This window comes from Hirundo rustica, chromosome 2 (assembly GCF_015227805.2).
Source record: "Hirundo rustica isolate bHirRus1 chromosome 2, bHirRus1.pri.v3, whole genome shotgun sequence".
In the NCBI taxonomy this organism is placed as follows: domain Eukaryota; kingdom Metazoa; phylum Chordata; class Aves; order Passeriformes; family Hirundinidae; genus Hirundo; species Hirundo rustica.
Genome location: NC_053451.1, coordinates 34173169 through 34194383, shown reverse-complemented (window position 1 = coordinate 34194383; position 21215 = coordinate 34173169). Strand labels below are relative to the sequence as shown.

Below are 21215 nucleotides of genomic sequence, written 5' to 3'. Positions count from 1 at the left end.
GAAACTCTTTACCAAGAGACTGGTGAGGCACTGGAACAAGTTGCCCAGAGAAGCTGCAGATGCTCCATCTGTAGAAGTGTTGAAAGCCAGGCTGGATGGGACTTTGTGTAGCTCAGTTTACTGGAAGGTGTCCCTGTCCATGGCAGGGGGATGAAACTGTGGGATCTTTAAGGTCCTTCCAGCCCAAACCCTGTTGTGTTTTTAACTCAAAACAAGATAAATGCCCAAGAGTTTTATGTACTGCATGATAACCTTGCAGGAAATATGCTTAAATAATAAGTCACTCAGATAAAGTGAATTCTGATTTATCTCATGATGTGCTGCAGATCCATGGCAAATCCAAGAATAGAAACCAATCTCCTGTCTCCTCCACTGGCCCACACAGATTCTTCCTATTTACACACACCTCCAGAGAAATTACAGAGGAGGAAACCATCCCAATTTCACTTGAGATTAAATTCTGTGCCTTTTCTTGCCAGAAATGGGGAAATTAAGTCAGTCTACTCAACAGCAGTAATAAAACCCAGCTCCATTTTGAGAGCAGGACTGATGTATCACAAAGTGATATTTAGGATAACCAAAGGTGTTTTACACTAATACAAGAATATAAAGCCTGCATTAAATAAAAGAAAAAATAACCTCAAACCATCAACAAATACACAAAATCAAAGCCTTGAAGAATATTGTAATGACTTTTGCTTTGCAAGATTTTGCTTGAAGCATCCTAAACCTTGGTAAAGAAGAATATTTGTTTCAGCCAGAGCCATAGGGAGGGAAATAAGCAGTGTCTGTCATTACAGTGGCAAGCTGCCTTGCTAAGTCACAGCTGCAGAGCTCCACAATCATATATACTCATGCTGACACGCAAAAAGACTGCAGCTAAACAAAACCTTCGGCAACACAGAGTGCCATATATCTTCATCCAGCTTTCCTCCTACAAAGCATTACAAAACGCTTCACACCAATATATATCAAAGGGAAAGGACCCAAAAGGTAAGTTAAGTAGAATGAATCAGGTCATTAAACTGTAGAATACACCATCACACCCACTAAACATTGATAACCAGCCAACAAAGTGAAGTAAAAGGGAAAACAGCATTCCCTAAATACTTTGCAGAAGGTTGTGCTCCATGGATCTACCAGTGCTTAACAATTTCCTTTGTGACAACTGTCATGACCTCAATGCTGGATAAGAATCTTTCATTGCCTAATAGGGAGATGGCAGAAACCTGTATTTTGTATGAGGACTCCAAGAACTATTAGCATTAGCCACTGACCAAGATTATTAAAATTTATGGACTGTACAGGGGTTTGAGCTTCTGCGAGCTTGTAGAAGCACAGAAGTGTAAGGGCTACTAAAATTTAATTAAATAAATTTCATTGTCAATTACAGTTGACGCTGAGAAAAGGAGCAGATGCTTATGCACCAGGCAACGCCTAGAGTTGCAGGGAGGAAGTCTCCTAGTCTGTGTAATGCCCTTTTCATGCATACTACCTTGCACAGGCCATAAGGATCCTGGACCAGGAATCCTTCAAAGTACCAGCTTGAGTTGACCTGAAACAGTGCCCTTGTCACAGTTCACTGACACCAAGGTCCAGATGACACTATCAGAAGAGGAACCCTGGATGAGGCAGTAAATCCTGTCTAAAAACTGCGTTTGCACTGTGTCCATGCAGCTTAGGTAAGACTTCCTCCTTTTGCTGGGATGTATCTGCCATCTGGTTTGGGTAGAGATGAACATATAAACTTGGAAGAATGTCAGATGAAAAACTTGAAAATACTTTCACTGTTGATGAATATTTGCTTGAAACATGCCAAATCACCTTTATGTCCTTTACAATCTTTACCACCTCAGCTCTCATTATTAGGGTCTGAAATTCCAATTCTGATTGCATTCAGAAGCCACATTACAACTTGGATGTTAGTTAATGCCAACAGAACACAGCTCTGTGTGCTATTCTGTATATTTAGCTGCCCTGGTTTCAGTTAGCATAGAGTTAATTTTCTTCCTAGAAGCTGGTACAGGGCTGTGTTGTGGATTTAGGATGAGAATAAAGTTGATGAGACACTGATGTTTTAGTTGTTGCTAAGCAGTGTTTATACTAAGCCAAGGACTCTTCTGTTTCTCACACCAGCCCACCAGTGAGAAGGCTGGAGGAGCACAAGAACCTGGGAGGAGACAGCCAGGACAGCAGACCCCAAGTGATCCAAAGGATATTCCATACTATATGGCATCATGCTCAGTACATAAGCTCAGTACAAAGCTGGCTACAGGTCACTGCTCAGGAACTGGCTGGCCACTAGTCAGTAGATGGAAGGTGTAACTTGTTTTGTATATTCAAAATCTTTATTATTGCTGTTATTAATATCTTCCCTTCCATTTCTGTTGTGTCAAATAACCTTGTCTAAAATCACAATTTTTTTTGTCTTTTCCCCAATTCTTTCCCCCATCCCACTGAGAAGGGGTAAGTGAGGAAGGGGATGTGTGAAGTTTAGCCACCTGACATGTTAAACCACGACAGCAACCCCCATCTTGACAACCTATCTCATTATTACAGTCACCAGGTTAATATCACATTTCACTAGCTGATAATCAAAGCTGAAGCTAGGCAAGATCATCTTGAGATGTTTTTGTGCAGTACTTAGTCAAACAGGGGTCACTAGAGGTGCCCCTAAAAGAGATGATAGATTATAATACTGTACTTTTAAAGGTTGTGGGCAAAAATGTAGTTTCTACCATTAAGACAAATACCTGTAATCAGCAATGTAATTTCATGGTTTGAAAACATCCCCATGTCTTTTTTCTATAATTAACTAAAAATATTATTTTGAATATCTGTGACCAGCACCCTGATGACACTTCACAAAGGCAATCCAAGCCTTCATATTCTTTTGGCTGAGCTGCAACAAAGCCCTGTGAAGCCAGGCACAAAGACTGGTTTTCCAAGATCATTACAACTTGAGCACTCCTCTCTGTTCAGCATTGAGGAAGGATATCAGATCAGTCTCTGTGTGATGACTACCCATAGAATCGAGCACCAATATAAGGAGGGGTTTGGTCCTTGTCCAAGGGTAAGGTCATCACAAATTGCAAGCCAAGAGTAATATATGATGATTCTAAACCTCCAAAGTAATAGAATGGTCCACTGTGAGTGCAAAGATATCTGTGTATATTAGGCACATTCCCTAGATGGGGAAAAAACAAGGAATCCAATAAATAAATTGATATTGAATTAAGAAGCAGCATTGACAAATGCACCTATGACTGCAGAAGATGGACTGTTTCAGGCAACAATGTATTCACCATCCTGAATACCGAAAGATCTAATTACAGGCTTGCTGCTGACCTAGCAAAGATGCCATTGTGTGTGTCCAGAGCAATTTTTGTCCAAAAAAGTACGAGATGCCTCAATACATAAGTGAAGGCATATGTCTGTCATGAATCTTCCTACTGCTTAGAAAGACACAAAGTTGTCAGTTTTGTTACTGCTGCTTTTCTACAAACTACCACAACACCAAAAAATGTGAGAGAGATGACAGCAGCTTGGTGTAATGACTGACCTGAAATCTCTCAAGGGATCCTTTCACTCCTTCCTGTGGTAATTAACAAATTCACAAAGATCAAACTTGTTTTAGTGGTTCATCAAAGCAACAATAATTTAAAATTTACCATTGCTTTTTTTACTCCAGAGTTTCAAAAGCCACCTTCTGAGAAAATGGACTTCATATCCACTGCGTCTATTACTGCTAATTCCATTTTTTTTTTCCCAGCTTGCACAACAGCTGTTTGACTTGTCTCTTCTCAGAAAGAGACACCATGGCTACTTGAAAGTGCTGAGCTAATATATATATATGTATATATACAGTAACAGGGCACAGCATTTCTGAAAACCAGGCAGGCTCCCCTAACTTCTGGAAAGAACTGGAGGACCTGGGAAAACGTCATCATTTTGGTTTGTCCTTTCAGAGAAGAAATGTTATACAGCTACGGCAATGAACTGAACACCATTATCTGGGTTATACCTGTTGAGCAACCAGGCTGCCCTCATGCCAGAAAAGCACAAGCAACCAGACATATCAGCTGAGGTGCATCCAGAATGCTGAATCAAACTCAAAAGCACAGAGATCCATTTGCAGCTTCAATCATTTTTCCCCACTGGTATTGTGCAGATCTGTGCAGGCTGATAGAAGTGTGAGATGCAGCTAACCTAACATTTTTTAGACATGAGATATTTGAACTATATTAAAAATTCTATTTCAGAACTAATCTGTAAAACTAGTTTTCTGGGTTGGGAGGCACCACACAGAGACATAAGCCAATACCCAGCACAAAATCTGTTTTGCATTAATACATGAGGGTTCTACTCTATTAAACTGCCTATTTCAGTTCAAGACAAGAGAAATTGGAGAAGCAAGAGCAAACAGTGGGACAATATCGATCAAGGAGAGGAAAATATTGTAGCAGGAGTGCTTGCTATGACTGCAACCACCTCTCTTTCAGGACAAAACACAGTTTTGAAGATGAAATGAGATAGTCGCACAGCTCTCTCTGAAAAGCTTCTGTGCACTAGGGGTGACCACACCAGGAAAAGTTCCTCACTGAATATGTCATGAAGAGCTGAAGAAGAATATGTGGAAGTCAAGAGTTAGTGAGGAGTAGACATGCAGAGAGATGACAGGCCTTAGGAATAAGACAAAGTGGTAATTGATGGTGGAGGGGAGGAAGTTAACAGAGGCTCCCAACTGCAAAGAAAATATGGTTAGAAAAAGTGGCTCAGAAAGCGATTTCTATGAAAAGATTATCCATTTGGATGGGTAAATGGATCAAGATTACATAGGAAAAAAAACCCCACCACATTATGTAGGAAAAAGAAATGTATTCCTAAAGGCTCTTTATAAGAAGGAGAGTGACAAAGGACAAAAATCACTCCTTCACAGTACACAAAAGTCTAGACAAATGCTTAATTCAGCTAAATATTATAATGACAAACATGCAGTAAATTGTCTCATCTCTAAACCAAGGGCAGCTTTCACTATCACCTGTGACAGTTTAAAGTGCTATGAGTGAGGATCGAAGACAAGCAAATGTCTAAAATGTACAAGCTGAAAATGAACACAGTCCCATGTTTTTACTACATCTCTAGCATTTGTAACTGTACTATTAAAAAAAAAAAAAAAAAAAAAAAAAAAAAAAAACCACACCTGGGGAGGTAAATGATATTTTCAAGTTGACAGTTTACCTTTAATTTACCAGGTTTTTACTCTGTGGATTGTATTTACTATTTGCTAAAACCTGAAAGTATCTGTTCTAGATTATTAAAAAAAACTAAACAAAAGAGGCTAGATATTTTCTCTTTCATATATATTTATCTTACTGAGCAAAGATACATTCATCTATCCAAAAAAAATCCCTCCCAGGGTGACCTTTGTGTGATCCAGAAGTCTTGGGGAGATACCGTTCTTTATTCTTGGGAACTATTTAAGGAACATTTTAATAAAGAAGAATTGGTAGACTGCAGAAATATATAATCGACTCTTAAAGCTCTCTATGGAGACCTGTGTCCTTTGCACATGGAGGGCAGTGAATTCTCTTGCTTAGTTACTCAGATTGGTGAAGAATCAAAGTTAATAAATGTGTGAGACAAATTGTTCTGAAATATTTTTAGAATTAATCTAACTAGAGTACATTTGTCCCTGAATATCAATTTTACAGAACCCTTGCAGCTTTATATGACAAAGAAGTATACTTTAGGAGCTGATGTACCTGTTTCTGCAGGTAGCTAAAATATAACTTCTCAGAATCTTATTACAAACAATGAATTATTTTACACGCTATTCAGAGGAACTGCCAGCTTGTGAAGAAGCCCCTTGGGACACTCTGATAGTTTTATGTTGGTAATTTTTTCAGACTAATCTGGTATTCCCTTGTTGAAACATACCACGGTTTAGGAAAATTATTGCAGAAAAAAAAAGTTAAAATTGCAAGAGCTTTTTGTCAAGTGTTATTTTCAAACTAGATCTATCATTTTTGACCTTGATACACAGAAGTGGAATTTACACAATAATCTGACCTCAATGCTTATCATAATAGAGACTCACTGCTTAATTAAAAGTTTGGCTCATTCTGTATGCTGGTTGATACTCAGGCACATTTTCATTGGGGAAAATGAGTGTTTCTGGTCCCTCGCATCTGTTCTGGCCTGCTCCCAATCCTTTGCAGATGTAGTAACAAATCACATATCAAAAAACTGCCTAGAGGTTGTTTGAGAGGCATATTATATAAATGTGAAAAAAAAACCAAACCCAAATAAATCTGTTGTGGAGGATGTCACTCTTTCATCAATGCTGATCTGGGTTTAATTTAATATCAAGATCCCAGATCCATCCCACTAATGTCAGTAGAAGACAATTTTAAAACTAAAAAAACAGATCTCCCTGTCAAAAAGGACACATGAAACCAGCGAGTCCTCTAAACCCTCACGCAAGGCACACCAATATGATTGTGACATTAAATAAAAATCATCAAATCATAAAATAACTTCTGTCGTCGAGTCCATCTCCTGGCCCTGCACAAGACAGCACCAAGAGTCACACCATGTTCCTTAGGGTGTTGTCTAAACACTTCTTGAACTCTGTCAGGCTTGGTGCCTTGGAAGTGACCACTTCCGTGGGGAGCCTATTCCAGCACTCAGCCACCCTCTGGGTGAAGCTTTTCCTAATATCCAACCTAAACCTCCCCACACACAGCTTTAGGCCATTTCCTTGGGTGTTCTTGCTGGTCACCAGAGACAAGAGGTCAGTGCTGCTCCTTGTGAGAAAGTTGCAGACCGCAATGAGGTCTGTCCTCAGTCTCCTCCAGGCTGGACAGACCAAGTGCCTTCAGCCGCTCCTCATACAGCTTCCCCTCCCAGAGCCTTCACTATCCTCATGGCCCTCCTTCGGACGCTCTCTAATAGCTTTATATCTTTCTTATATTGTGGCGCCCAAAACTGCATTGGAGGTGAGGCTGCCCCAGCTCAGATCAGAGCAGGACCGTCCCCTCCTTTGTCCAGCTGGTGATGCTGTGCCTGATACCACCCAGGCACACTCGGTCCTCCTGGCTGCCAGGGCACTCCTGACACATGTTCAACTTCCCATTGACCAAGACCCCAGGTCCCTTTCCCTGCACTATGAAAAAGTGAAACAAAGGAAAAGGCTTTTTATTGTGAGCATGTATAACTATGCAAATAAAAGGAGATGGCAAAAGCAAGAGTGATGTCTAGTTCCAATTTCTGTCCAGTGGTACAAAAACTGTCTGTTTAGAGTGGCGTGACATGTATGTTGCCCTGCTCTGAGCATCACAAGAGCACTTCTGTCCACAGGATGACACCGCTCTGCATAGATACAACTTGGTTTAAAACCAAAACATTAGCCTGATCATGTTAAAACACATTCAGAAGCAACTCTAAAATGACATTTAACAGACGCTCTGGCACTCAAGTTATTGACAAGCTACAGAACAAATAACAAATTTATAAATAGAGACCCAGCATGGATATCTAGTATGGGCAAGGCATTTAGCTGCAGCTAGTAATAAATAAGGGTTTAATAATGCAGCAACTTTGCAGTTACCCTTTTCTAAACATTAGTCAACCTAGTCGAGAAGAAAAGGCAAGTGCAAAAAATAATCTCTGCAAATAAAGAAAATCTTAAAAGTGCATAAAAAATAAAATTACAAAGCTACGGTATACTTAAAAAAAAAAAAAAAAAACCAAAACTAATAAACATGGAGCTAAGCTTCAGCACTATTGTTCAATAATTATCTAGTCAAGGTTGTTACACATTCTTGTATGCAAAAGGAACATGACTAGAAAGACACACACCAAGATGTCACTTATACTGTACCCCTTAAAAACACTGCTGCTGCCTTGAAGGAGAACTTAGTGCCAAATAGAATTACTTGGGAATTGGCTCTGGCACAAAATCAACCCACAGACACAAATTGCATTTGATCAGATAAATATATACTATAGTGCTAAATCTAGTGGAGAAACAGATGCATAAAACTCAATGTTTTGAACCCTTCTAATGAAACATTATGGTTGATCATACCTAATGACTCTTGCATATTAAGTATAATCACTTAAACAGAATCAAATGTGGCTCCTGGGAGTAAATCAAGCCATACAAATTAAGCTATACCCAGTTACAGACAAAGAAAACAAACAAAATTTCAGGGAAGATACTGAATTTTTATAGGCACATATAGAAGGGGCTGCAGTTCCATGTTTGTTAGACAAGCTGTTAGTGTGAAACAGATTAATGGCTTGTTAATTGCTTCAGGCAGAAGATTTTTAAGTAAGGATTTCAATACTGGAACTTTTAACAACCCAGCACTTAGAGGACAGAGAAGTAATTACAGTGTTTATAATAGCTGGCTACAAGGATAGCAGGCATTCCTGAAGCAAACAGATATAAGAGGATTCATTTTGCATGATGCAACTAAACACACTTGCAAAATGAGCCTCTAAACATAAAAAATGCACAGAACAACAGGAATTAAATGAAGAACTGGAATCTTTGGGGACCATGTCAAAGCAATGAACCCACACTGTGCTGAATAAAGATTGCGCATATGAGATCAGGGTGTGATGACCAAGCTTGCACAGCAATTGCAAATGATCATCATTCAATATGGCAAAAGTATCTGCACCATATGCACTATACGAAAATGGTCTTTTCATGCAATGATACAGGAACAGGCAGACCCTCAGATTTATATGTCAGTGCAACAGCAGAGTGTTCTTCTCCTTCACCTCAGTTTTCCATCTAGATAAAGGTCAAAACACAGCTGACCAGAAATAAGCAGCACTGAAGATCAAATTAAAGAATATAGAGGTTAAAACAAGGCTAAATTTATGTCTTTTAATGAGGGCTTGGAGCTGAGCACAAGCTTGCAGCTTTAAGCAGTGTTTCTACTCTCATACTAAAGAGTAGCTCCATTTTTGTTTTACCAGATGGTTTCCTCCATCTAGGTGGGTTTTTTGTTATCGTATATTCTAAACAGCTCAGGGTTTCAATTGTATCTATCTACACAATGCTTCAGTGAGAGACATCCTTTAGCTAGTGACTGCTTATTGCAATGCTGAGAGTCCTGGGAGGGAAGAGAGCTTTTTCCCAGGCTAATGACCATTTGCTAAGCTGAGGAGCTGGGCTCAGACCTGCATAGCCACTCTCAAACTGCAGGCACATATTAATACTGCTGCACAGGCAGCAGAGATGGAGAATACCTTTCCCCAGACTTGTCTGGAACTGGGAAGGGAGAGAGCACTTCTTAAAGCAGTGGAAGACCTGAATTTAAACCACTTTCAGCTCAACCCATATCTTGTGTTTTCTAGTGGTGAAAAGAAATCAGTATTCTTTCTCCAACAGGGACAATTTAAGAGCCATAATTTCAAGAAAATGCTTTCAAGCTGTGAATGCTAGTCTTATAAACCTTGCTCCAAAGAAGTAATGAGGCTCTTTTGGCAGAGGTGAAATTACAAACAAATCCTGTCTTCATGATTTCCAGCAGCAGATTGGGCACATCCCCAGTCAGCTGTGGTGAATACTATGCTGAATGTTTATAAAATAAGGTAAGGCTGAATTTCCCAGGACTGAACACTTTCTGTGCTTCTAGTTCAAACAAACTCAGATTAGACTTGCAAAACAGCTAAAGCACCCAATAACAAGGCTTGGTATTTTCTGACGTTTTCCTGAGCATCTGCTCCTGGCCCCCGCTGGAAGCCAGGTACCAGGCTACATGGACAGATAAATATTGCTTGGTTTAAGTCAATGCAGATGCTTTATTACTGCAGCTTGCAATGACTCAGCTTAAAAGCATTTGAGATCCTCAGGAACTCTGGAGGCATGTTTTCTGTGTAGTGTCACATCTACACAGCCATGTTCCCTAAGTAGGAACCTGGCATTTGTTTGTTCCCAAAATAAGCTTGTCTGGACCGTATCAATCAGCCCAATGTCTAAGCACTGAGAGCATCCACGAACTCCATGTTTCTGGCATACCTTCACAACCTGCTCAGACAGGTGAATTCCAGCTACACTTCCTCCCCTATGCATCACCCACCCTCCCACCGAATGCAACATCCCGCATCCCTTAAATGTGGTTTGAGAGGAATGAACATACAGTTCCCTGGGATATAGTGGGCATTTGAAGTGGAGTTCTTAATATTTTCTGTTAAATCCTCCCCCTTCCAGATTTAAATATAAGTATGGTGACAATGGGGGGGTGGAGAAAAGTGAAGAGAAAACAGGGAGAAGAGCTTTGCATTTATGACTTTACAACACTGGTGCTTATGCACTTGCAGGGGAGGGAGGGTTCAACCCTTGGGTATGCAAAAGAAGACAGAACAGCCTATATTTTAATACTTTTCAGAGCAGTGATAGCTATAAACTCTAAGTTATAAAGCCACGTGTCAGTACTCTGTCCCCAAAAAATTTAATTATTCAGCACAAATGGGCAACATCCCAACAAGAAAAAGATAAACAATACCTGCCAGCACAATTCTTAGTGCACTCTATGGGTGAGAAGCACTATCAGCTCCTCTCTGGTCAAGAAGGGAGCTGTACATGGATTTCCACATCCTTGGAAAACATCCAAACCAAATAGCTTCCTCATAAGGAAGAATGTTTCAGCAGCGCCTTCAGGCACGTTATGAGAGATATCTAGCTATGGTCTTATTTACAGAATAGCGATCATGACTCTGAACTCTGATGAGGATAAGGTATCAACATCTTGATGAGGCAGATTTTAAGAGAATGACACCTTGTCCCATATTTGGAAATCATTACTTGTTAGTTTATAGGTGTGTTCTATGTTTGGTGGACTTTAATCCTGAACAACGCTTTCTTGTCTATGCAGCGCCCCACAGATATGATCCTTAACTGATATCACCATATGGTGAGATACTTCAGACACTGTAATTCCCAGTTCCCTTCCATGACTTAGTTCTTAATTTCTCTTCTCAAACTTCACATACAGTCCTTCAGGAAGTGCACAGAACAGTAAGAAATTAAAACCTGCTGTTCCCAAATCCTGAGTTAGTATTTCCATTAATATATAAATCTTGCAAAGTAGTCTCCAGAATTTTTTTTATATACTTGGAGATATATAGAGAGATATATAGCGCCTGTGCTGTCAACATTAATTGCCTTTCACAGTGCCTCAAGGATTTTTGTTTTGGAAACTAAAATATTTCATACCTCTAAGTATAGCTCCTTTGAGAAGAGTCTAAGGCAACTAAATATTTTCTATCCCAAAAGACAAGATTTTTTCATTACAGCCTAGCATTTGTTATTATAGGGGCATGTAAAGCATTGAGCTCTGGGATCCCTGTCATGAGAAGGATGTGGATCTGTTTGAGCAAGTCCAGAAGAGGCCAAGATGATCAGAGGGCTGGAGCACTTCTATCAAAACAGGTTGAGAGAGTTTGGATTGCACAGCCTGAAGAAAAGAAGGTTCAGGAGAGACCTCACTGAGGACTTTCAGTACCTAAAGGGGGCTACAAGAAATTTGGAGAGGGGCTATTTACAAGAACATGTAGGGATAGAACAAGGGGTGATGGCCTTACATTGAGAGACATTAGGTTTAGATGAATATTATGAGGAAGTTCCTCACAATGAGTACAGTGAGACACTGGAACCCAGAAAACTGTGGTTACCCCATCCCTGAGAGTGTTCAAGGCCAGTTTGGAGGTGGCTTTGAGAAACCTGGTCTACTGGAACATAACCCTGTCCATGGCAGGGGGAGCTGGCACTAGATGATCTTCAAGGTCCCTTCCAACCCAAACCATTCTGTGATGCTGTATGATTCTGTGATGTGTTCAAGTGCTTTTTGGAACAGGACTGAATAAAATATTATCCATGTCTACTGCTAATTGAACAAAATCTAATGGGTTCTAATTACACTTAGAGAAACTCCAGTTTGTCATCAGGAAAGATTTTCCATCAGGGAGGAAATAAGTAACCCACAGAAAGCTGACTCTCCACTGTGGGAGGTTTTATAGAACAAACTAGGCAAACATGACAGGTACGGTTGAAATGCAGCTGATGTGTCCCAGGGCAAATGAATGGACATCAGGGGTATTTTAGGATTTCTTCAGAGTTGTATTCTAGAGTTCCTACATCATGATGAACACATTGGACTTTTTCATTTAGCGCCCAATCTGTCACATTCTTTCCTTTCTATCTGAATATATGAAACAGAAAAAGCCTTTGCAAATAGAACCTAATAAACATTTCTAGTGAATCTGATCATGCCCCAAAAACTGTTTCATTGATTCTGAAACTATCCACCACTTAAACTGATTTTGTCAAGTTGCATTTAGAGGAGAGAAAGCAACATGGATAAATACACTCAAGAACCACATTAATATAGGTCCTTCTTTTCTCCTTTTCACTAAAACCCACCCACTTGAATTATTTTGGTCTATGATATTTAAAGCTCTGCCAGATACATTGGCACATATATTTAGTCTCTATACAGGGTGAAATGCAATAATAATGTGATGGTAAGTAATACTGCATTTTTCATCTGCAAACACTGCAGTCACTGTTTATTCAGATGACCAACAAAGCTGTTAATGATGAAGCAAAAAGCAAGGATGTGATATTTAAATTCATAGGCCATACCTAAATATTTATCAGTTTCATGGGGTCTAAGGGATCCTTCAGGATTAAAATCTAAACAGCACAGAATTTAGCCAGAAGCATGCAAGGAAAAAAAAAAAAAAAAAAAAAAAAAAAAAAAAAAAAAAAAAAGTGTAGGAAGAAAACCCCAAAACAGTAACTATCACTAAAACCCCAACACTTTTTGTTAATTCCACTCTTTGTAGCCATGGGATGCTATGTGGAAGCATTCACACTAAAAATTTGGATGCAGCTGTTTCTGATACATACTGTGAGCTCTTATATCCCACTGACTTTTCACTTGCTTTTAAAAAGGCCATTCAAAATTAGTCTCTGAGTCTGGGAGACATCTCTTCTCGGGCACTCTCTGAGAATGATAGGAGATTATAGCATGGGTCATGACCCTCTCACATCTATTTAAAGAAATTAAAATCCAGCCCCAGGATGCTGTGAGATGCAGCAGTTTGCTAAAAACCACTACAGTGATCACAGATGCAAGGTCGCAAATGTATAGGTTATTGCAAACAATGTAACACCTTTTTCTCTTATCTTAAAATCTACACTTTCAGAGGAGCAAGTACATAAATATAAAGGAGGGTTCACAGGACACATGTCCTGGACAGTAAAAGCTGCTTTCCTTTTTATGGACAATTACGATTGCAAAATAAATACAGAAAAAGGACAAATTTATAAAGAAAAAATTACATGCAGACAGCCAAGGAAGGTTTTGAGGGGAAGGAATGAAAGGAAGACGGCCTCTGGACTGACTGATTATGCTTGGGCTTAGAGTACTGCATCCAGCTCTGAGGTCCTCACCACAGCAAGAACATTGACCTGCTGCAGCACATCCAGAGGAGGTCACAAAGATCCTCAGAGAGATGAAGTTCCTCTCCTGTGAGGAAAACTGAGAGAATTGGGATTGTTCAGTGCAGAGAACAGAAGGCTTGGGAATGACCTAATTGCAGCCTTCCAGTACCTGAAAGGAGCCTACAAGAAAGCTAGAGACTTTTAACAAGGACGTGTAGTGATAATGCAAGGGAATATGGCTTTAAACTGAAAGACGGGAGGTTTGGATTAGATATAAGGAAGAAATTCTTTACTGTGAGGGTGGTGAGGCACTGGCACAGGCTGCCCAGAGAAGCTGTGGATGTCCCATCCCCATAAGTGTTTAAGGTCAAGTTGGATGGGGCTCTGAGCAACCTGGTCTGGTGAAAGGTGTCCCTGCCCAAGGGGTTAGATGATCTTTAAGGTCCCTTTCAACAAAAGCCATTCCGTAAGTCTATGATTCTATGAAAGAAGGGTGGGGCTTTTCTTTCCAGATTTGGGACGTGTAATTGAGGATGGAAAAGTAAATACAAAACAATAATTTCCCATGAGGAATGGACCATGAATAAGAACTTACATGCTATATTAGATTATTTGGTTACATTTTCATATGGTAATTTTTCATAGAAAGCAAAGGGCTATCTTAGATTTGTACAGAAGCTTGTCCATTCAGCCTGCACTAATCAGCTCTGACTTGGAACTGCTGACAGTATATTGGGCTGTCATAAGAAAAAAACCAAAAGCCTACACTTCCAGTCTCTTTTGCCTACATTGGACCCTTAAAATACATATGATTTTTAAAGGGACTAAACATTTTTTTCTCCTGCTACCCTGATGAAATTTATGGAGAGACAGCAAATTTGAAAATGGTACCCTGGACTCTGACTGCCAGCATCCTTCCTTGAAAAGGCTGCTCCAGTTTCTATGCTATAGTTTTCTATTGTTTTCCTTTAAATCAGAACTTTTTTTTTTTTTTTCATAAAATGAGAGAAGTTTGGAGTTGGCCCTGTATCTATTATCCTCAGCATAGAATTTATCAAATTCCCTGTACAGGACCAGCAGCCCACCTCTTAAGATAGCTATGAGTTTAAGGAAGATGGAGATGTAGGTCAAATGCTTTGATGAGGCCAGAATAAAAAGAGTTTGTCCATTGTCTTCATCAGATGCTCCAAGAGATAACAGAAATACACTACCACCATTTTTTCACCATAAGATTTGTGCTTAATTTTTTTTTTTAAAAGACAGATATTAGCTGTCTTTGCCTTCAAACTGTGACTCAAATGTTAAATCATTCATGGGATATATCCCACATTAGTGTTAAGACTCATTTGTTCTTATTTCACTCAAAACCAGAATGCTTGTTCTCAATTAATTCTGCAAGCTTCTTTTGTTAATTAATTTTTACAATAAATTTCTTCATTTCTTCAGAGAGTTTTGTTCTAGCTGTCCGCAATTCTGATTTATCTTTTTAAAAAATCACATCTAAAATGTCATGTAGAACTACAATTTTTGAGTTTTTCATTTTTTAAAAGGAGGAAAGCTCTTTAAAATAGTCATGCCTATGGGAAAGTTCTTGCCAACAACTTTTAAAACTTGAAATGTCTACTTACCATGACAACAATGAAAATTTTTTATACATTTCCTTCATCTTTGATTCTGGTCTGGAGATTTGCAGTTTGCATTCCATGCCCACCCTATTTATGTTTCACTGTTTAAGAACAGAGCAATGAATTGCTTGCTTCTGTGGGGCTTGTTTTCATCTTTGAAGTACAAATGTGGGTGGAGGCAAGTAGTTTAGATTGCTAATATAGCTAATAATAATCTGGAGGCTGATTAGAGCTGGGGGTGACAAAGAAAGGTTTTGAATGCTTCCACTGGCTACAGGAGAAAAGCAAAGCTGTGTAACCTTCTTCTGTGTATCTGTTCCTCATGCAGAGACTATTTTGCTTATCTCTGTGAACCTGGACTGTGAAAAAGTTCAGCCCCATGTTGGCCACAGAAATGTGAAAAGTCATATTAGATGCTTTACACAGGATGTAATCATTGGAATATTAATAGCCTCAGTGGTTACCAGCAAGTAGAGGAGACGTGTTCTCTTTTCGGGGTAATCAGAGACTCCAAGTATCAGATAAAGTACACCAAGCATGAGAAATGAAAGTTTTCTACTTTCCCTTTGACAGATCACTACTGAATTAAAAGGACAAAGAAGTTTGGGACATAATCAAGGTCAGAGTGATAACACTGTATGTGTATATGTATCCTTCACACCCTAATCTAATTCCTTAATTAACCCATCCTTTCAAACTTATACACCACCGTATGGCTTTTCTCAGGTTTGAGACATATCATTCATTACATATATTTTAATTCTTAATCTGTTAAATTACCTCCTGTTTTTTCTGCAGATTTTCATGGTCTGTAGCAGATGTTGTCTTCTCCCATTTCTCTGCAACTTGATTTGCTTCTTCTATTTTTTGCTCATAGCTTTTCTGAGAATTTAGCAGCGTCACTTCATAAAACTCTTGAATATCTGTTTGTAAAGAGGAACAAGTAAAAGACATTATATTCCATATTGGCTTAGAGTCCCTGGTGTTTTCCTTTGACGCATACTTACACATTATCATCATAATGATAAACACGTACTACACTTTTAGTAGAAAGCACCAATACACAGTGGTTTCTTCTAAAATTTCTATGAGATACTTGAGTCATATTCTCATTTTAAAGAGGTCTTTAGGAAAAAAAAATGTAAAGGAATAACATTATAAGAAGAGATTCAAAGAACACGTTACATGCACACCTGAACAATACAGGTAGAACAGACCCTTTTACAGGGAGAAATAAGTCACAGATGGCTTTAACCAGTAACCTAGAAATCTGTAAATGTAAAATACTTTAAGAGAAATTTCTCGACACCCATCCAAGGTACCTGAATCACTCTCAGCCCTATCTGCAGGTGTATTTGGCTTTTTTTTTTTTTTTTTTTTAACAAGTGGGGCACAAAATTTGAAGGAAGACTTTGTGGATTCACCACTTCAGTCTGTTGCCAATCAGAAGTGGCTTGGTAGTGTTTGGTTTCAAACAAGATTAAGCAACAAGCCAGGTCTTAAAATATTCTGTTCCAATGTTTCTATCACATTTATTTTCATGGGGTATGATCAGATACACAAGATCCAGTAGTGAAAACAATTTTATTGGAACCTGTGAACATAATAACCTAAGGAGAGGGGGGAAACATGTTCCCTTCTTTGAGCAAGTTTTTAGTCAGATAGTCACACAGAAAAGGTGGTACAATGTCTAGTGGAGATAATTGACTTATCAAAGAACAAATAAGGTTCACATTATTTGATTTAATAACAATGGACTTTCTCCTGGATAAGAAAGAAAGATATTGCATCTACCTCGATACCCCTTGGGACCTCAAAGGAAAAGTTTTTTTATAGGGTTTGTGCTTGTCCTCACATTTAGTCTCTGGCCAGGTGTCAGAAGTCTCTCTTCCCTCTCTTTAGGAACATATAAAGTTGAACTTTTCTTCTAACTCCTTTAACAACTTTCCAACTTATGTATTCTATTTGCCACATACAATGGGAAAAAAAGAATCACAGAATCATTAAGGTTTGAAAATATCTCAAAGATAATAAAGTCCAATATTCAACTAAATGCCACCATGCCCACTAAACCATATAGCATAGTGCCACATCTACTCATTTTTTGAGCACTTCCAGGGATGGTTACTGCACCACTTTCCCGGACATCCTGTTCCAATGCTTGAACTCTTTCAGTGAAGAATTTTTTCCTCATATCCAACCTGAAACTGCTCTTGAGGCCTTTCCTCCTTGTCCTATTGTTGGTTACCTGGGGGAAGAGGCTGATCCCCACACTGCCATACTAACTTTTATTTCATACATATATTTGTAAGAATTTATATTTCATATTACTACAAACATTTAATTCCACATTAAAGCTAAAGCCTGTTTTTAAAACAAAAAGCTATAGGACAGATACAATGAGAAAGATAGTTTCTCCGTTCTCAATACAGGAAACTTTTTACAGTTGGTTTGAATGCTCATAGTTCAATTGAAACAGTTGTAATATATGGTTCAATGCCAGGTCAATTTGTATTGCAACAGCAAGTAAAACATATTAGGCTAATATATAATTATCTCCAGATAAATACATTGCAGAAATAAGCTAGAAAATGCCCTCTGGCAGTGGCATTCAGCTGGCATCACTGATGTTATCAGGGTATTAATTGGGTTGACAGTATTCAGTCAAGGAACAATAGAACAGTGCTTTCGCCCTAACTTTAAAGCCTATCTTGCCCTACTGTTTTCATTAAAAATAATGTGTGAGCCACATTTGCATATGTATGCATATGTGCAAAATAAATATTAAAGCCTCAGTCTCTTTGTAAAGGTCCTTATCTATTCTGAGGAGGCCACGGGTTGCTTTTGCTGGAATAATGATCACTGGTGTGCAGAGAAAAGCACTTCAGTACTTATGCGGTCACAGAAGAAAGCACAGAGGATTCACTTAGTTGGTTGCTTTGTAATTCCATAAGCTGAAATTGCCATTTCTGTGGAACAAGGGCAGCCAGAAACTTGCAGTCATACAAGGTTTGCAGAAAACAGGCTTTGTAATTTGCTCTGAGTAAACCTGCTCTATCAAGTCATCTCTGCTACATGAGAGGTGCAATCATACTAGGAGGGGAAAAGCGCTGAATACTACCAAGTGTACAACGTGAGTGAGTGGCTGTAGAAACAAGATTGGAACGACAGTCAAAGAAGAGTCATGGAGGCATGGTAATTTGTTATATAAAATGAACAAAATGTAGTCTGTCTCCTACTGAGGTTTACAGGAAAATAATTCAACAAAAAGTCTAAAATCCTGTAATAGAAAACAGAAATCACAGAACGTCTAGGGTTGGAAGGGACCTTAAGGACCATCTAGTTCCAATTCCCCTGCCAGGGCCAGTGAAAGTTTCCAGTAGACCAGGTTGCATCACATCCCATCCAACCTGCCCTTGAACACTTCCAGGGAAGGGGCATTTCTTACACAAATTTAATACGTATCTAGTATTTCCTGGCACTATATTCTCTCCCATGAAAACAAGTTCAGATTTCACATAGAAATGGCAATAATACCATTGATGAACTTATGAGCACAGAACACATCGTCGGTTTGAATCTCTACTGCTCTAAACATTTTGTTAAGTGATTAATTCATGTTTGTTTCAAGTGTTGGTGAATCTCACTGGATTTCCTGTCTAACAGAATTCGTTCATTTACTTCTTAAGAGATTACTTACTTTATTTAATAAATTCTGCTTGCTCTCCCTTTAGCCTAGACAAAATATTTTGTCAGCTTTGCTATATAAAGATAAATTGCAATAAATTACAATAAATTTTACACATATATATATATGTATGTATTCTAGCACAAAGTAGTTCTAAAGACACTGTGACTTATTTTATTTTGGATAACTCCATCACCAGGGAAGTGAGAAAACAAGTTTTCTGTACATCAGCATGGTAGAGTATATATCAGTAGCATTTTGCAATTGCCCAAAGACAAGCATATCGTAGATGGCTGCATTTGTTTGTTGTCATCGTTGCCGAGATGGCCACAGCACTCAAGAGTGCTTCTTTAAAACCTTCAGGGTGCCTCAAGTATCAGTACCTCACTACCTAAAATACCTTCTCTACATTGCAGTCCCATGTTATTTAAAAAGTCTTCCATACCTTTGCTATGTTGCAGTTCCATGAGTCACTCCACACAGCTCTGGCTCTTTCTCTCCTTCTTATCTCTTTCTGCATTTCTAGCTCACTGCTTCCTGTCCCTTCCTCCTTGCAGCATGGCCAACAGACTCCAACTGACCACTTCTACCAACTAACTCCCTCTTTTATCACCCACAGCTGTGAGGGCAAGGCTGTTCCCACTCTTTGGTAATTAACACAGCTGCAACACATTAGGAGCAAGAGTGCTTTTTACACTCTCTCTGTCCTCCCACCTTTGTTCTCTACAGGAAAGCTCTAAGAGTCCCCACTTCTCCTTCCTTACAGACCTGTGCAGGAGTGGGCAGGGTCTAACCTTTATAAATATGTCAGGAAGCACTGTCTGTTACTATAGCTGGAGACACTTCTCAGTTTGAAGTCTTGTGGTTTTTACTATTGTTTAAAAAAAAAAGAAAAATTAATGCTTAGATTTGTGCTCACTCTAACCTCATGTTTTTTAAGAAAAATTAAACAAAAATAGTTTAGAGAAAGAATAAGTTCTGGAGAAGACACAACACCTTACTCACATGAAAGAATACTCACATGAAAGAATGATCTTTTCTTTCAGACAGCAGTTATATTAAAAAAAAAAAAGTCAGACACAGCTGAACAGGCTGCCTAAACTCTGCCATTTTGTGACTTTTTAGTGGTTGGTGCTGTGGCCTGCAACCTTTTTTCCAGTGTAATCTCTCTTTTAATTTATATGCATGACAATATCCATTTGTGATAGAAACACTTCAGAGCTCCTCTGATAGCAAAGGGGTTAAATAATACAAAAAGGCAAAAAAAAAGGCCTAAACTTCTGTCTTTTGTGACCATGGGCTTTCGCCAGCATTCTAATGAGGGAAAAAATGAGATAAAGCAACACAATTCCTCATTCATCTGTAAGCAGTTGAGCACCAGAAAGATAGAATTAAATTGAGGGGAATTCAGACAAAGACAGATGATTAAAGGTCTGAGAGGACTAACTTCTGAGCAAAGATTAAAGGAAGAGAATAATAACAACATACACTTTCATATTTCCTTTCATTTCAAAGCAAAACAAACAGTAAGAACCATATAGTGTTGGCTGAGAAAATTGCCCATGGCCTCAAAGAGAAGCAAACCAGCCGGGCCAAAATGCAGAGGCCAACACATGGGCACACCAGATGTGTCCAGCCCTTTGTAATCAATAACCCACTTACAGTGGCTTCAGAATCACCAGTGGATTTGAGACAACACTATACCATTTTTAAAAGCCCTCTTTGCTGGAAAGGGCTGATACAGCTGCACGAGAAAATTGGGAACAATTCCTCAGTGTGCTGCGAACAAGGCAAGAACCTCTCACTCTTAGAAGCTTTCTCCTTTATTCAAGATACTCACTTTACTTAAGGTTGGAAGGGGAAGGTGATCAGCATTTGCTCCCCCTTGTGCATCTTGGTGTCTTCAGTTCTATGAATCAGCATAGGCAGCTGGTAGCCCCAAGGCTGGATGAACTACATGAGATAGCTTTGGCATCTGTATGATTTCCACCTACACAGAGAAGCACCAGCAGGTCCCAAATGCATCCCAGTACTTTCATGGACATTCAGAAATGTAGCCATCAAGGCACACACATCCCAGTGCACCGAGCAACTGGGATTATCCCAATCTCTCTCTTTAGTGCTTGCTGACCTGGATGCACTTTCCATGTGATGCAAAGGGTTAGGGAGTGAGAACGTCAAAAGATTGGTTTTCCAAGGTAATAAAGTGCTGTAACGACTTACAGAATGCAATTGCCTGTCTCAAAATGTTGTCAAGGTCAAAGAAGGAATTTGCTATAAAATAAACCACCACAACAAAACATGAGATAAGCACGGATGGCACAATAGGAAGGAGCACCTTCGAGGCCTAACAGAGTTGAAGGTTTGGTTAGCATCTGGGAAAAACAAACAAACAAACAAAAAAAAAACCCACCACAACAACACACCGTGG

General features: G+C 39.1%; 1 protein-coding gene across 15 annotated transcripts in view; it reads right to left on the bottom strand.

Moving 5' to 3' along the window:
* Window positions 1–21215, bottom strand: part of DLG2 (discs large MAGUK scaffold protein 2) — a 984477-nt gene that overhangs the window by 842740 nt on the left and 120522 nt on the right. For 14 of the 15 annotated variants that reach the window (XM_040055800.2, XM_040055802.2, XM_040055798.1 and 11 more), the window contains one exon: window positions 15877–16019. In XM_040055800.2, coding sequence (XP_039911734.1) covers window positions 15877–16019 — 143 coding nt within the window. Of the gene's footprint in view, window positions 1–15876; window positions 16020–19229; window positions 19357–21215 lie in introns of those variants that run through there. The other variant, XM_040055812.1, reaches the window with a different exon arrangement.